Below are 17,553 nucleotides of genomic sequence, written 5' to 3'. Positions count from 1 at the left end.
AGCCCGGAATATTGGCCAGATCAAAAATATTGCTGACTGAACCCACAGGAATAATTTCAGACTTAGATAAATTAATTCTAAGCCCGGAGACAGCTACAAAACATAACAATAAAGCTCTTAAAGCACGAAAATGATCCTTGTTAGCATCACTGAAAATTAAAGTATCATCCGCGAAGAGAAGGTGAGAAACTGTGATGCAGCCCCTAGAAGCATCTCCCACCTTAAATCCCGACACAAAACCTCCTTCAACAGCCACTTCAATCATACAACTCAAGGCGTCCATCACTAAGAAAAAAAGGAAAGGAGATAATGGGTCTCCTTGCCTTAATCCACAGGAGCTGCTGAAAAAGCCAGCTGAAGAACCATTCACCATAGGGAACTTGGCCATCGAAATACAATGTCTTATCCACGAGCACCATTTCTCCCCAAATCCAAATCTCCCAAGCAAGTAAAGGAGAAATCCCAATTGACATGATCAAAAGCCTTTTCCATGTCCCATCCTTTTTCTACTTTCCCATCCCTTTTCTACTTTCCAAACACTTGTGAGCAACTAATATCAAGTCTAGGATTTGTCTTCCCTTCACGAATGCATTTTGGGACTTTGATGTAATCTTATCCATAAACACACAAAGCTAACACCTTAGAGATGATCTTATAAACCCAATTTATCAAGCTAATAGGGCGAAAATCCCTCATTTCTACAGCACCCGCCTTTTAAGAGATGAGAGCAATAAAAGTTGTGTTAAAACTTTTTTCAAATTTCCTGAAGGAATAGAATTCATCAAAAACTTTCATAATGTCATCCTTCACAATATCCTAGCAAGCTTGGAAAAACCATCGGGACCCGGAGCCTTATCCTTATACATGCCCCTAACTACATCAAGAACTTAATCTTCCTCAAAGGGCCTCTCTAACCAAACTGCTGTAGAATGATCAATGGGGTCAAAAACCAGCCCATCTAACTTGGGCCTCCATGAATGTTCTTCACGAAAAATATTCTCATAGAAATTTACAATATTATCTTCAATCTCCCCCTTGTCACAAATCACATTTTCATGTTGGTAATTGTTGCACGTAGAGAAAATGTGAAATAAAAAATAAACTTAAAGGAAAAGAGCATACAAGATTACATGTTATGCTCTGTTATTATATTTGAAGTTGTTAAATTATACATAACAAATAGCTTAGTGAGAAAGATTTGGAAAGATATCTCAAAGATGGAAAATGTGCTACAAGACACCAGAACTTATATTATGCATCCATATGTATCAGACGCATCATACCTAGCATATCTCAAAAAATGGCATTCAAATTAAAAAGAAGTATTTTGGTGTTTGGATCTTTTACAGAAATATTCTTATCATTGTTCTCCTCTCGTATTTATTAACCTTGCTGTTTAAATGAAAAGTGCACAATGTTTGAGCCATAAGGGTAAAAGTCCTATTATCCATGTGAAAGCTTTTCAGCAGGATTGTGGAGAAAAATGAAGCAGCATCTGTGGAGTTGATGGGGAAACATATAAAAAGGGAAAATAAGAATTTACAAGGTGAGGAAGTAAGAAAGGTATTTCAATCAATTCAAGTAGCAAACACCATCTGAGGTGTCCCTTAAGTTTTAAAAATATAAAAGGCAAGGCAGATAAGGCATAGTGGACAAAGGATTCAGCAGCCACAAGTTGGTTTACAAAGCAAAAAGAAATGGGGGAAAGAAAAAGCTCTTCTTTGGAGGTAACATCAAAAGAGTACATATATGAATGTCTTAATTTCCTTCTATGTTACACCATACCATTCACTACATAATAAATACTCCCTTCCGTAGTTTCCAACATCATTTATCAATTATCAACAAATTTAGAGGACCATACTGGGTTTCATACACTTTCTTTCTTCCAAAAATATGAGCCCTTTCAAGTTCAAAGAAAAAAACTCATTTTTGGATGCAGGGACCGCATAGTATCTAGGCAATAAAGTCAAAGATAAGATAAACTGGTGCTTACCCTGATCTGCAACAAGCCACCGGCATGAATTATCAGCAAAAAGTGCTAGCTTTTCATCAGGGTTTAGTCCAATAACTCTAAGGCCTTCAGAGAAGTTCAAAATCTCATGCTCCAGCTGCAATACCAAAGAGGGAAAAAATATTTTTAAAGAAAGAAAAATACCAAAGAGGAACAGATTTTTTTATGGAATTTAACCTAAATGGAAAGCATCAATCCAGGTTTAAAGGTATGCCCCAATTTTCTCACTCTAGCAGGTTTATCTGTATATCCAGCATGAAAGTGGAAAGGGAGAGGTAATGGCACCCAGCATCTCAATTTGGATAGTTTGGCCCCTTTTTTTCAAACCAAAGCTTTAATGGAGACTATTATCTTGTTGATGCAACCATTGACAAAGAGTCAAGTTGCTGTAATTTTCTGTTTTGACAACATAATACTTTTTTTGCTCATATACCATATCGGATTGCGATGAATCTTATACAGTCAGGTCAGAGTCTGTGGTCAGAGTATCATTTGATTTCAGTCTTTATTTATGAGTCATGTGCATTTTAACAGGCACAAGCAGTTCAGAAAATTCATCAAATGTTTTAGCATAATTCATTTCTGGGTTTAGCTTCTAGATTACATTTGATAGTTTGCCTTCTTCTATAATTTCTAATTGCATTAAGACTCTTCTATTGGGTGTTGCTTGGAATTTGTTTCCTAGTCAAGTTAGAAGTATTGGTCCTAGTATCTTAAAAGTCAATGAGTATATAAAAATACGTTTCACTTGATGGAAATAATTCATACATTGGCAATTGAACGCTGAGTTTTAAGTGTTAATAACATGTTCTTCTTTCTTCTTTCTTTTGTTTTTTTTTTGGTATGCACTTGTACTAGGCTAAACAAACCTACCCAAACACAACAGCTATCCAGATTGTCCCAAAAACCTTTTTTTTTTTTCAGAGACAAAGTTCTTCCCCTAACATCCATCATGTCAAAGCCCTAGTCAATCTTTGAACCCTAGTCCTTTCTCCTGAATTTTCTTAACCTTAGAGGCACAAATTTATAAATCTAATCCCACCAAAGTACATGTCAACAGACACCTAAATAGTTCCACCATCATTTGTGGTTTAAGTTATGATAATTTACCTTAAGTTCTTGATTATTCTAATATCCCAGTCATATATAACATCAGACTATGCATAGCCAACCACCTAAAGGTAGTAAGGAAAGGGTCGTTCAGGTAGTTCATCTGATTCTAGAGTCCATTCATGAGAGGGGAGTGTAATTAGAATAAAGAAAGGTGGTGCAAGTAATTATGCCAAGGGAGAGACTAGGTTGACCTATTCATTAGTAAATTAAGATAAGCGGATTCGTCTTAAGAAGATAAGCATTTAAATATGGTCATCATCTGTTTTAGAGGGAAAAGATTTGAGTATTTTTCCCATAAAGAAAATATGTCCATGTCTGGTACATAGAATTTCCAAATGGGGAGAGTTGTTATCTTCTTCTACCCATGGCAAAGCACAACACAATCATATTTGTCTAAAGTTTGTAAGTTATCTAAAAACCATGGGAGTAACAATTACAGATTTATAGATGTGCAAATCTTGGAAATAGAGACAATGAGATGGATGTGATGGGAACAAATACTGAGAAATATTGAAAAGATTTGACCTGTCTAATGAATTCTATCTCAAATGACAGTCTCCAGTTGGAGGATGAGACTGTGTTTAATGCCCATTGGATATATGAGTGTGTAACTTACCAATAAAAAAAGGGGATTTTACCTGTTTATATGTCATTTGTGAAGGTGGAGAGTGGTATGGATCCACCACTGCTACACGATCACCATATTTATCTGCTGAAGACCTCCAGATGTCAGGAACAGCTTCCCACTCATCACAAGCCAAGGCACCATTGCCGGACATTAGTGATCTTTCCAGGAAAGGACAGTACCTTCTTATCTGCATTTTCCCCGTCTTTAAAAGAAGAATTTGACACAAATAATTGTCAGCTTTCCCTAACCATGTTTTCTATCTTTGTATTACAAAATTGCACCAAAGTTATCTATCTAACAAGCTAAATTATTCCATGTTTTCTCAAGCTTACAAGAAGAACAACAATGTCTTTTGCAGCATAACAATTGTTAAGATATAATATAAAATCTAGTTTTTCCCATTAGCTTAAGCTTTTAAATAATGATGATTTCACATGGTATCAGAACATAGGTCCTGAGTTCAAACCCCGGCTCTACACTTCACATGGTATCAAAACAATGTCTTGCCCACATGTGAGACGGAATGTTTAAATAATACAAAACCTACATCTTCCTATCAATTTAAGTTTTTTAGACAAATAACAATGACAAGAACATTGCTATTACAACAGCATGTTCATGATGATTTTGAATACTCAACCATTTAGTAAGGCATTAAGGAAGCTGGCTTATGTTTACGAACTAGGCCATGGGCCCCTATGTGTTTGTTGAATTGTTGAGCCTACGTTGGTGAAAAACATAGTAAAATAAAAAATTACAACAAAATATAAATTGAAACAAAACAGCTTGGACTGAAGCATGGAAATCTCGCTCTCTTTAAGGAGATTCAAGTCCTCTGCGCTTGATAAAATCTTAAATAAACCGGTGCAGCAAGCCTCCTCTTGACTTGTCTCCTCCAAGATACAACATCCCAATTGATCGTCATATGATTCGAACCAACTCTGCACAAGATGTTGAGCCCAAAGATCCATACAAAAATAAAATAAAAATAAAAAGCACCCATCTCTTGTTTGGAAAAGTTCTTGAGAGCAACACCACATTTTTAATTTTTTTTCTTAACTTGTATTCTCTCTCTACGTTTTGAAGATAAACAAGAAGACACAAAATAGGCTTGCCTCATAGGGAAGTCTAATAACTCTTACTTAATGGCATATTTTGTAAAAATTTCAAAATGTTGGATAATTAAAATAGAGGTGCAGCACATAACTTTAGGGGTGTAATCAGTCTGGTCTAGTCGATCCATAGGGGGATTTTTGGACCAGATCGAAAATTTCGATCTACCCTTTTTCCCGACCGATTACCCCCTACAGACCAGATGATCTAGTCAGTCCAATTTGGTCCGGGCTAGTGTAAATGGGCCAAACATACAAAGTGCCCAAATAATATATCTATATATAAATATTTAAAAAAAAAAAACTATATATATATACTTCGGTGGTTTCCATCTGGTCTAAAAAACCAATATTCAGGACCTGACTGAAAACCAACCAATATACTTATCTATCCAGGACCGGTAAACTTACACCCCTAAATAGCTTATGAAATTAAGGCCCCGTTTCGATGGCCAACACAAATGAAATGTTTTCATCTCATCTATACCGTACACTAGTTTTTCCTATCCAAACACACTGTATTTTATTTCTAGATTTTAAAAACATCTCCTCAAATAAATAGTAATTAATAGTGAAAATCTGACATGAACAGTGCATGAATAGACAATTCGGCTACCCTTATTAAATAGTGGGACCCACACCTTTTTGAAATCCCAAAAATTAAAAACTATCTCATCTCATCTCACTATCCAAACACATATTTTTTTACAAACTATTCCATCTCATCTTAACTCAAAAATTTCATTACTATTCAAAATATCTCATCTCATCTCATTAAAGTAACTTTTAAAATTGAATAGCATTTGAGCAATAAAGAGAAAATCGGCAACCTCTATGTATGCTTTAAATGTACTCATGATGACTCAAACATTTTGGAACTACAGTAGGTAATCGGTAGTAAAAGGAATTAAGGCAATTAACGGCCACTAACTGACAGCATTTGTTCAAAATTTTCAAAAAGAAAGTTGACTACTAAAACCGCTTGGAGCCCTGGACAATTAACAGGAAAGCCGCCGGAATGCTAAGTGATGAAGGAAATTTTTTTTGATAAATTTTATTGAGCATCAAATCGGCAAAGACCCGAGCAGGACATATACAAGAGCCTCATCTATGCAAGCTAGTTTAGTGATAAAGGAATCTAAGTGCTCAATGTTTAATAAGATCCACTGGTAAGGAAACGCCAGCTACACATTAGCCAACCTTAAAGGCAATCAAACAGCACAATAAAAGTGCTATAAAAGGTAACGCCTGAGCCAATAAAAATCTATGATCGGTCAAATATTTTTTTGAAAATCAAATCACAAAAAATAAAATAAAATCAAATCAAATTGATAAGTAAAATCAAATCACAAAAAAATGCTCTTTGATGGAAGATATGTAAACGGAAAACCAGAGCAAACTTAGCGAATCCAATACAAAGCTATATTCATTAAAAAATACCAACACGAAGTTTTAGTTGCAGATAGCCATCGAGCATGCATTCACGGTATACAGCAAGCAAATGGACCAGGACAATCATGTAGTAACATATGACGTAAGAAAATCCAATTCAGCACTGCCTTGATAATATATACAAAGAAAACAATGGAAAAAATTATCAAGCAATATTTTTCTGCAAAACAGCAGGTAGTAATACCATGTTATGGCGTTTTCATTTATCAAGATCCAATTATACCCGTAACGGGCATATAAATTTCGATTTGTGAGGAAAGTAGCACTTTTCTTTCAAAGAGTAGTGTGCACTAGTTTCGACCTCCATCATGATTGAAATTCACAGCTCCCCCGGATAAAATCTCTGTTTTTTAGTATGTTACTTGGGAAGAAAGGTATAAGCTTCGATAGGAAAACAACACGAACCATGGAAAAGTGAATGTAAAAAATAATAATTTGAACATGAGAAATGCCATATAAAAATACAACAAATAAGAATACACTGGATGCCATAAAGGGTGTTCAAGAAATACCTTGGATTGGCAAAAAATCCGCACGTGACGATTGACAGAGAATCGGACTTGCCCTCCACCCCATTTCCCGCATGTCCTCTGTACGATTTTGGTTCTGGTGTGTTTGTAGGAGAAGAGCTTTGAGGTTAAAGGAATCGTTGTCATTGGGTTCGCAGTAGAAGAAACAAAAGTTGTAGAGGAAACGGAGTAAACAAAAGTTGTCGTTGTCATAGGAAGAGTTGCGAGATAAGCGAGGAGGTGAAATAGCTTGGAGAGTGTGAAGAAATGTAACGGGATGTCGTAGGAGCATACGCAGAGTCCCGTCCGATCCGAAACGAAAGAGTACGGGAAGTGAAAACAGTACAGAAATTGAAACCGGACAAAATTACAATCAAACTGTCGTACGTGCGTGGAAGCTGTAAAGCGATAAGCTCAATGATTTTTCCATCTGAATATGAAAATTTTGTTCTTACTGTTGATCGGCTAAACCCGTTAATTATTCTCTCACTTTTCCCTTTGGATTTTTTTTTTTTTTTTTTTTTTTTTTTCCCGACGAGGATGTCCGGATTATCTTTTTTTTTTTTTTGATACATGCAGTCCTCCATTTCACACGAACAGAAACTAATGCTCGGGTCAGATGCCGAATCCTGAAAAAGACCCTCCCGAAATTGTCGTGCAACCGAATTCAAACTCATACGAGGGACTAGTTTTGAATAATTATCCTTAGAATTTTTTATATTGTATTGTCAATTTCAAGTGAAGTATGTTTATTTTATTGCCCTTTTTGGACGTATTATCTATGAGATTTTTATTGTCTCAAGTTGAGTTTGCATCGTATATATTATATATAATTATAAAATGTATAAATATTATATAATTATTAAAAAAAATTAATTTATTATTAAAAATTTAATTTTTTCTTCATGTAGATAATATATTTATTTATTTTTTTAAGTAATTATATGATTTTTACGCACTAACAATTATAATTATTATTTATCTTTAATTAAATAGATCTAATCCCTCAATTCTAATCTATTAATTTCGTATAATGTCCCTTATGGTAGCAAAAATTATAAACTTTAAATCGCATGCATGAAATTAAATAATGTAATATCATGTTTGGATTGCATGAAAATAAATAAAAATAAAAACAAGATAGCATCTCTTTTTCAATGAAAAGGAAAACATAAATAACATTTTTTTTTTCTCTCCAATAATTTACCCAAACAGCTTACATGCACGGTGTTAAGAAAATGAACCAAATTAAAGGAAATGACATTGTAGTCGTTGCCTGAGGTCAATGAGGGGAAGCTCCACAATGTCCAATGGAGGTGCGTGGATTTGTAAAGAACATAAATATTTCTTTTTTATTTTCATTTTGAGATGGTAATGTAGTAAACTATAGTCTATTAATGTGCTGAATATAAATTCTACAAATTTTTATTTTTTCTTAATTATTTAATTACACAATATTATATACATTTTTTAATTTTTTTTTTCTTAATTACACTCTTAAAATGTTTTTTCTTCTACATAAACTTATAAGGTTAATTATTTTTTTTATATTAATTACCAAAATAGTATATCTATAAGTCTTTATTTTTTAAGAGTCTGTTTTTTTTTTTATTTTTTAAGAAATTTTATTACTTGTTAAATGATTTTAACACCAATATCATTTCCTAACATAGACCATTAATATTTTATTTTCTTAAGAGGCTTTAGCCTTTTGAGTAGGGCAGCTTAGGCAATTGCCTTAACTTGCTCATGAGGCATTGAGAGCCACCCTAAACATGATGACAAGGCGCCACATAGTTAGGTAGCCTCAGTTATTCTTACCAATCCAAATTTATTATTAAATAGTTTAAATATTCTCAAATAAAAATACCATATCATTAAATGAAATATTATATTTAAATAATTTGAATGTCATGAAATGTTATGATAAAATCTTCATTTATATTGTAAGAATATACAATTTAATGGTAGCATCAATATCCTGATTTTCTTATATCTCGAATATTATTAGATGTTGCAATGTAATTATCTTATATTGTACATGTTGATCTTTTTCTTATAACAAAAAAAAAAAAAAAAATCTTCATTTATATTATAAGAATACCTAATAATTTTTCATTTATATCAACAGCAATAATATTTTCCTAAACTCTTTTCCAATTTAAAAGTGGGATTGTAGATTTTTAAAGAAGAGAGAGAATATGAACTCTATGGGTTTGGCATAGTTGCATAATTTATGGACAAGAAATTAATTGCTATTTGACTGCAACGACCATTGCCTTTATGATAAGTGGGGATAATTTACTTCACTTTGGTCCAATATTTATAATACCAAGGAGATATCATTCATTAACCTTGGAGGTAGTTGCGACGATATAAATTTCAAAGGCTACTAAGAAAATTCAATATAACTAATCGTTGATGGAGGTAGCATAATGTTTGGTTGGAGGTAGTTGAGATGATTTAACAGCAATTAATACATTAATAAAATGCTTGTGGGAGCACTAGATGGATGTAGCATTAATGTTGCTAGTTGTAGAATTTATTGTGGTAGTTCCAAGTAAGGCAGGTAATTTATCGATCTCGAATTAAGTAATATTGTACTCTATTTTTTCATTCCACTCTCATCTGACTATATAAATGTGATACATTTATCATATTTATCAAATATTTTTAATTATTTAAAAATATCTGAGAATACTTGATAACACTTGTGTCTTCAAACTAGCCCTAATTTTCATCCATTTGTAAAATCTTTGGAGCATTTTCATTTTCTGCACAATGCTGCAATATGTCAAATTGGCTGACACGTGATATCTCTACGATATATGCAACAATCTTTACTAGGAATGAACCAATTAATGAAAGTTTTTTAAAATCTATGGATGTAATATGCGAAAATTATAAAATGTTAATAGATATTTTAATAACAGTTCTAAATATTATCGTAAAGGAAAAAAAAAAAACGATTGCAATTGGTGAACACAGACTGACCTAAACGATCAGTGCATTAAGAAATGGCTATAGAGAAAGGTTATAATTCTACCTCTTGCACAACTTGAAGAAAAAAGATAATCAGAAAAAGACAATTTAATGTTGTGGGCGAAGTGAAAGTATAAACACGATAAAATGTGAACATAATAAATGTATTGCATGCCTTTTGACAACCATACAATTAATTATAACGGCGGTTTCTTTTAATGTGCCCCCGCAAGATCTGTGCCGACAACCTAATTCAACAGTTCTGGTAATGTTAGGCTTGTAAAGTCATGATATTGAGAGAGTTTTATACGGCTTGCAATTTGGTACCTCCTTATAATTCAATGTTTTGACTACTTTTCTCACCAATAATGCGAACTGCTTTTTTTGTGTTGACATAATTTAGGAGTGATTACGCCAACAAATTTAATTTTTTGAAAATTTTCCAAAACGACAGAGCTCGAGTCTGTCTCTCGCCCTAGCAATACAGTCAGGCTCTATCTCTCTTTATAATAGTGCAATCTAGCCCGACCGCCCGTCATAGTGGTACAGTCGAGCCTTGCCTCCTGCAATAGTAGCATGGTCAACCTACTCCTCCCGTCACAACAACAACACAATTGAGCACATCTCCAACCATACTCAACGACACTCGAGCAATCGGGTTAGCGTCCCTCAATGCAGTCGAGTGCATCTCTCGCCGGATCTAACTCCACTTGAGTGCACATGGGTTGCCCTTCAATGCGGTCGACCATATCCTTCAACAAAGTTGAGCTCCAAGCTCGCACGACAATCAAAGGAAGAAACAACTTCCTTATTAGTTTTCCTTTTCACCCCCAAGCATGGTCGAGTGTAGTCAAGTCCATCTCCAGCCTAGTTCTCAATGCCGAGCTCCACGCTCGCCTGATGAAGTAAATAGCTTCCTTAAGCATTTTCCTCCTTGGCCGCTAGCACGGTCAAGCTCATCTCTCACCTACCTCTCAAAGCCAAGCTCCACGCTCACATGATGACCAAAGGAGGAAATAGCTTCCTTAAACGTTTCCCTCATTGGCCCTTAGTGCTCTCAAATCTATCTCCCACCTAGCTTTCAAAATCAAGCTATGTGCTTGCCAAGCAAAGGATACAACTTCCTTTTATGTTTCCCTCCTCTCCCCCTAGCTCAGTTGAGTCCATTTATGGCTTAACTCTCAAAGCGAAACTCCACGCTCGCACGACGACCAAAAGAGGAAGCAACTTCCTTAAGTGTTTCTTTCCTTGCCCCTAGTGCGTCTAAGCACATATTCCTCATCGCATCAAAGCTGAATATTCTCACACTTACACTCGGATATCAACACCAGCACACCATCTTCTCCTTAAAATGCCGAGTGTGAACATTCATGCCACAACAACAGCCAATGGGTTAATTTTGGGAACAAGCCTTTGAGCTCCAACTACCTCGCATGGGTTACCTTCGGGAACGAGTGAACGAGCTCGACAACTACCTGAGATGGACCCCAGGGTTGACGGGCTTCCTGACCACTTAGTGCGAGTTATGACAAACAAACTCTAACCTTAACATCTAAATGGAAACATTAACAAAAGAACGCATAAAGGACAAAAAATCCACTATTATCAACAATAGCAAAAATGATCACGGAAATATACACACTTTGTTAAGGATAAATGGTCACATGCAACCATCTGAATATTTAATTATCAAGCAAATGTTCATACAAACAAAAGTCCGAGAGACCCATCCTTGAAACAACAGAAAACTAGGGATCAGTTCCCAAAATTTATTTTTGTAGAGTTTTCTATAGACTATTTTTGTCGTGGCTTGACTCGAAGATTTTCAAAACTTTCATGTTAAGCAAATTGACCTTAAAACACAATCATCTTGTTGGGGATAAATATACTAGGTCCAAAATGCACCAAACCCAATCCACCATAAAGTTATCATCAGGAAGCAAGATGGCCAAAAAAAAAGAAAAAAAAAAAAGGAAGGGACAATACAAGGCAAAGGAACAAAGCGAAGCCAGACATGCAAAGAGATATGGTGAAGTGGTATAACGCTAACATTTCTCACCAATCACTCCCAAGGTCTCAATAAAGAGGGATTTGAGATCTGAGGGGAGAGAAGGACTTCTAGGTGACTTCTGCTGAATCACTAAGAGATCTTCTTCAACCTCTCAGGAGAAACTCCAAAGATATTATCTTCTCCAGGCTAAAAGGGTTACCGACTCCCATTGTACTATGAGATACAAAAGATCATGAGAAATTGTAAAATATTCTCATCATAGTGGATTTTCCCTCCAAATGACCTGTGGATGCAGGCTTTGTGCCGAACCACGTAAATCTGTGTATCTCTTTCTCTATTTATATCTCATGTATTTATTTTCTACTTATTGCTATAGGTGTACGTATGGGCACTGTTTAAACTAAAATTGGATGAGGTCCTTGACCACTTAGCATGGGTTATGACAAACAAACTCTAACCTCAACATTAAAATGGAAACATCAACAAAAAAATCGCATAGATGGGCAAAAAATCCACTACTGCCAATAATAGCAAAAAAGATCATGTAAATACACACTATTTGCTAACAATAAATGGTCACATGAAACCATCTTAAAGTTAGATTATCAGGCAAATGTTCATATAAACAAACTTATCAGGGACCCATCCTTGAAGGCCTTTATTACAAATTTCGCAAGTCTTCTCGAGCTACGCGCTTGGAGATCTACATTGTTTTGCACAAATAATAGAAAATTAGGGATCACTTCCCATAATTTATTTTTCTATAGTTTTCTACAGGCTTTTTATGTTGCGGCTTGACTTGAAGATTCTCAAGGCCTTTTTCTTGAGCAAATCGACTTTAAGAATTGAAAGCATATTGCTGGGGTTAAATATACCATGCCCAAGATGCATCAGGCCCAATCCACCATTTAGCTATCATCAGGAATCAAGCGAGAAAAAGAATGAAAGAAAAAGAATGAAAGGACAAGACAAGGCAAAGATATAGAGCTTAGGAAGAGAAGTTAGATACGCAAAGGGAGATGGTGAAGTGACATAACTAATGCACCTAAATTTTGACTCAAACTAGTGAACTAAAAATTTAGAGCAGTTTTACCTGCAAGTATACAGGAGCTAGAGTACCTAACAGGGTTGAATCCACAAGGATTGACTTATATAATAAGGAAAATAAACTCAAACAATGAAAAGAAATTACTAAAAGAAACATGCAATCAAATAGAATATAAAATTACTAAGATGAAGATTTTTGAAGTAACAGAATAAAACTAAAATGATAAAATAAATTGGTATGAAGAACAACTAAGATTTCGATGATCCGTCTAATAATTTAGAACATTGTTTCAAAGTGATTTGCTTTAATTAAACTAGAATAATGATTCCGTTTAATTGAAAGATATAGCATTTAGGGTAAAAAAAAAATAGTCACTAATGATTAAGTATGAACGATTGATAATTATAATATTCATAAACTCATTTGAATATCACAGAGATTTTTTCAAACATTCAATGTATTCAAAAATCACAATGAATCAAGATAAATATATGGAGAATCAAAATATTCAATAATAAAACTATTCAATCAATCAAACTCACAATATAAATTTCAATATTGATCCAAAACAATGTCTAAACCATTAGACTTCACCTCTAATCTTAGTACGGAAGTTTAGTTAACCATTTTTATCAAGAAAGTCATGACAATCAAATAAATATTCTTAATTAGAAAACTAAAATAAAACACAAAATTTAATACTAGAAAACAACTATAAGAGAGCAAAAGTAGAGAAAAGATTGAGCCAAAAGAACTCCCTCTGTGCATATGAAAAAAACTCCTCTGCTCTTAGTAAAATCCCCCATTCACTCTCCTGGTTCCCAAAGGTCTTGCTGTTCGTAAGTCCTGCTTCTCTCACCAAAGGTCTTGCGTAAGGCCCAGTCCAGCGTTAAACAAACGTTCCCTGCTCTCCCTCAAAACCAGCTTTCGTGCTCCCGTAAGTCCCTCATGAGAAGCGTCTATCACTTCTACAAACTCACTTCCGTCAAAGCTCCAACGTGATCCTTCAAAAGCAAGCCAAGGAAAGCTCCGTTCTCTCCACCAGCGTTCTCAGAACCAGGAGGAAAAAAAAAAACAAAAAAAAAAAAGGAAAAAAAACACCTCGCCTTGTAATCTACTTCCCTCAAGCCCAAAAAAATCAAATGCCCCGAACCCCCCTCTCTCCTTAAGCTCCCAGAGTTTTTTTTTTTTTTTTCCCTCTCCTAGAAGCTTTCTCATAGGAACCAGTCCGTCCATTTCTCTCCCATCGTTGAGGTAACAAAATAGTTGCCTTTCAAAGCACACAAGCACACAGGCCAAGAGCACCAAAAATGGAGCAAGCGTGGCTTTTCTACTGTGTAACTGAGTTTCACTTCCCTCTAGCAGTAGATGTGTTGAGGCTTTTCTACCTTCAACAATTGTATGTCCAAAAGGGGCAACAACGTGCTCTGCTGCAGCTTGGGGTGAATCAAGTTTCGTGTTCCTGCTTTTCTCCATGCTGTGTTGCTGTAGCTTCTTTTGTCTTAGTTATCTCCTATGAATAAAAGGTGCTAGCTCGTTTGACTTTAATTCTCGTGTGAATTGCAGGTGCCCGCATGAAGTCGGATTGACTTCGTGGAGTGAAATGCATGGCTGTAGAGTGAGTGCTTTCTGTAAACTTGATAGTGCAAAGGCCTGCGTGAAGTTGGCATCTGTGATATGTGTTGGTGCAGGGGCGTGAATGAAATGATTCCGTAATGTGCAATTGAAAATGCAGGCGTCCACATTTGACTTTGAGTCAGTGTAGAAACCATAAAAATATAAACGGAAGTTTAGAAAAAGAAATAGAAACCATAAAAATAAAATAAAAAGAAAGAACCGAATATAAAAGATATGTTGCGAATTTGAGGAAATATTATTCAATTAAATCATAGGTTATAAAATTAAGCATAAACATTATATTAATCAGTTTAAATTACAATTCAGATTTACGCCTATTAACCATTTTTTCATTTAAAACCAATAATAATGTCATGAAATGATTAAAATATATTAATTCTAAATATATGAAATATGCAATATTTCAACTCAATCAATAACGCTGACATTCCTCACCAACTACTCACAAGGCCTCAATAAAGGGGGATTTGAGATCTGAGGGGAGAGAAAGACTTCTGGGTGACTCTTGTTGGATCACTAAGAGATCTCCTTCAACCTCTTAGAAGAAACTCCAGTGATATTATCTTCTCTAAGCTAAAGGGGGTCAATAACCTCCATTGTACTGTAAGATACAAGAGACCATGAGAGACTGTAAAATATTCCAATCATTGTAGACTTTCCCTCTGAACGACCGTTTGACGTAAGTTCTGCGTTGAACTACATAAATCTGTGTGACTTCTTTCCAATTTATGTCTCATGTATTAATTTACTATTTATTGCTATGGGTGTAAGTACAGGCATTGTGCCAACGCCCCAAACCGCCACTACGGGCTTTGGACGGAATCATTGAGGTGCAAACCAACTTCATGGGCTGAGGATGACTTTTTCCTCTATTGGCGATTTTTACTACTTCAACATTAATATTACATCCAAAGAAAATAAAGGTATAAAACTAAACATTTATAGAATTTAAGAATTTATATGTACTATATAGATTGATTGCGAGTTTCGAGGGTTGTTTATTTGTACAAATAGATAGATATTTCTACAATTGTCCTCACTACAACAATAGGGGTTTTTGCGGCGACTAAGAAAAATCCATTTTTCGCCGCAAAAAAGAATTTACGGCGGCAATTTTTTGTCCCGAATTCGCCAGCAATTTCGAGCCAAGATAGATATTTCCTGGCTATCGAGGAAAGAAATCTTTATTATTTGCAGCGACTAGGTGTCGCCGCAGAAAGTCTATTATTTCGCCGCAAATACCTCTGTCATACACAATTTTTATTTTTTTCTCCTCTCAATTATATTGGTTTTTAACCACTCAAATCAAATAAACTTCTTTTCTTTCTTCTATGCAAATAAAATATTTTTTTTTCACAAATACTCTAAAATTAATTGAAATGTTATAAATTTCATTTCAAATAAGTAAAATTATTTTGGGCCAACAATAAATTTCTCAACAAAATAAAGTTTTAAAATTACTCATCTAAAATCTTTATGTACTTCATTTCTTTAAATCTATAAACCATTAGCACTATTGTTAAGGTTTATTGATGTGACGCCCCCAAATCCCCACGCCCGAACACGGGGAAATCGAGACGTCCGGATGGTGACAACCCGGGTCACCATCCTATCGACGGGTGTCAAGTGTGTGCAAAGGTAACATATGCGCACAAGAAACACGCAGCGGATAACGAAAGTCATTAACTAAGTACCAGAATTTTTCTTAACGTAATACAAGTTGTTTAAAACATACATAAATAAAATATTACAAAAAACCCAAATACAGTTTTAAACAAATATAAAACATATCATCAGCAACCCGGCGGAGCCGCATCCTCGGGCTCAGCCTCCTCCTCTTCATCCTCAAACTCTGCACCAAAAGCTACGGAACCAAAAATGGTACCGCAGGTAAGTAAAACCCAAACACTACCAAATAAAAACACATAAAACTCAAACAATATGCATGAAACATGCCCAAAACACAAAGCCCATAAAACACAAGTTTTCCACACACGCCAAAAACCCATTTGGCCCAAGAAACACACAACCTTTCCAACTAACACGCCAAAAGTCACATTTGGCCCAATATCTCGCCAAAAGTCCATTTGGCCCAATACCATGCCAAAAGTCCCATTTGGCCTCTTAAACCATTATCCAATTTTAACCGTATGCACCATGACCTCCCCTAGGGGTCATCCGCACACCCTGGCTCCAGTGCCACACCGCAGAGTACCACCACGCATGTGCCACCTAACAAGCGATGCCCAGTTCCGCGCCCCGCGCATGCGTAGCCAAGCATCCTCTAGCCCTCACCAGCGAAGGGCCACGGAGTCGGTGCGTAGGGCGATGCCCGGTTCCGCGCCCGGCGCGTTCGTAGCCAAGCAACCCCTAGCCCCCGCTCTCGTCGTCTAGCGACAACTCAGGGGACATCACTCAGTTTATTCCGCTCCCGAGTGACCAGAGGAGCTCCACCGGGATAATACCCCATCCCGGCTTGGGGTCGTGATACACACGCACCCGTAAAACCACTCACGCCAATACACAGGCTTTTCACACACTGCCACAAACACACGTGCATGCACCATGCAATGCCATAACAATGCATAATAAAATAATCCAACAACATAAATAATTAAACAGACAACTCCGTCCTCCATCCATCCAACCCCCGAACTCCTCGGACTCAGTCCGGAATCAACCAACCAGCAGATTAATTAATTGAAAGAGCAATATATATTTAAATCTGAAAATAGGGTTTGGAAAATACTTACAGCGCTATATGGCAATTTTAGAAAACAAGCGGCGTTGCAAACGGCGGCGAAAAAGCAACGTCACAGTGAAAATTCACTGTGGCCGTGGGTTATGAAAAACCCACTTTTGAACGGGGACAAACTAGAACTTGGGATTGATAGGGAATGGTCTAGGGGTGGTTGTGAAGCTATTGGAAGTGATGTTTGGCCGTGGGTGGCGGCGGAATCGCCGGAAAGAGGCCGAAAAACCCAAATCGGAAAGCAAGCTCGTAGGAGCTGTTCCGGTGGTCGTTGGAGGCCGGAAATGGGTGGGT

The 17,553-nt window shown here is 36.0% G+C and overlaps 1 protein-coding gene and 1 long non-coding RNA gene across 2 annotated transcripts in view; one reads left to right on the top strand and one right to left on the bottom strand.

Moving 5' to 3' along the window:
• The window catches only part of LOC122315689 (probable acyl-activating enzyme 16, chloroplastic), a 28,419-nt gene extending 21,111 nt beyond the window's left edge, over window positions 1-7,308 (bottom strand). Inside the window, exons 1-3 of the mRNA XM_043131773.1 lie at window positions 6,832-7,308; window positions 3,766-3,957; window positions 1,997-2,111 (exon numbers count right to left, since the gene is read on the bottom strand). Coding sequence (XP_042987707.1) covers window positions 1,997-2,111; window positions 3,766-3,957; window positions 6,832-7,041 — 517 coding nt within the window. The 5' untranslated portion in view covers window positions 7,042-7,308. The remainder of the gene's footprint in view (window positions 1-1,996; window positions 2,112-3,765; window positions 3,958-6,831) is intronic.
• A 6,322-nt stretch (window positions 7,309-13,630) lies between these two features.
• On the top strand, window positions 13,631-14,624 carry LOC122315686. Its single transcript, XR_006244085.1, has 2 exons — window positions 13,631-14,320; window positions 14,436-14,624. It is a non-coding gene; the product is annotated as an uncharacterized LOC122315686 (long non-coding RNA).
• The last annotated feature ends 2,929 nt before the right edge of the window (window positions 14,625-17,553 follow it).

The sequence above is a fragment of the Carya illinoinensis genome, chromosome 1 (assembly GCF_018687715.1).
Source record: "Carya illinoinensis cultivar Pawnee chromosome 1, C.illinoinensisPawnee_v1, whole genome shotgun sequence".
Taxonomy (NCBI): Eukaryota; Viridiplantae; Streptophyta; class Magnoliopsida; order Fagales; family Juglandaceae; genus Carya; species Carya illinoinensis.
Note: the sequence above shows the minus strand (reverse complement) of the source record. Positions and strands in the feature narration are given on the sequence as shown.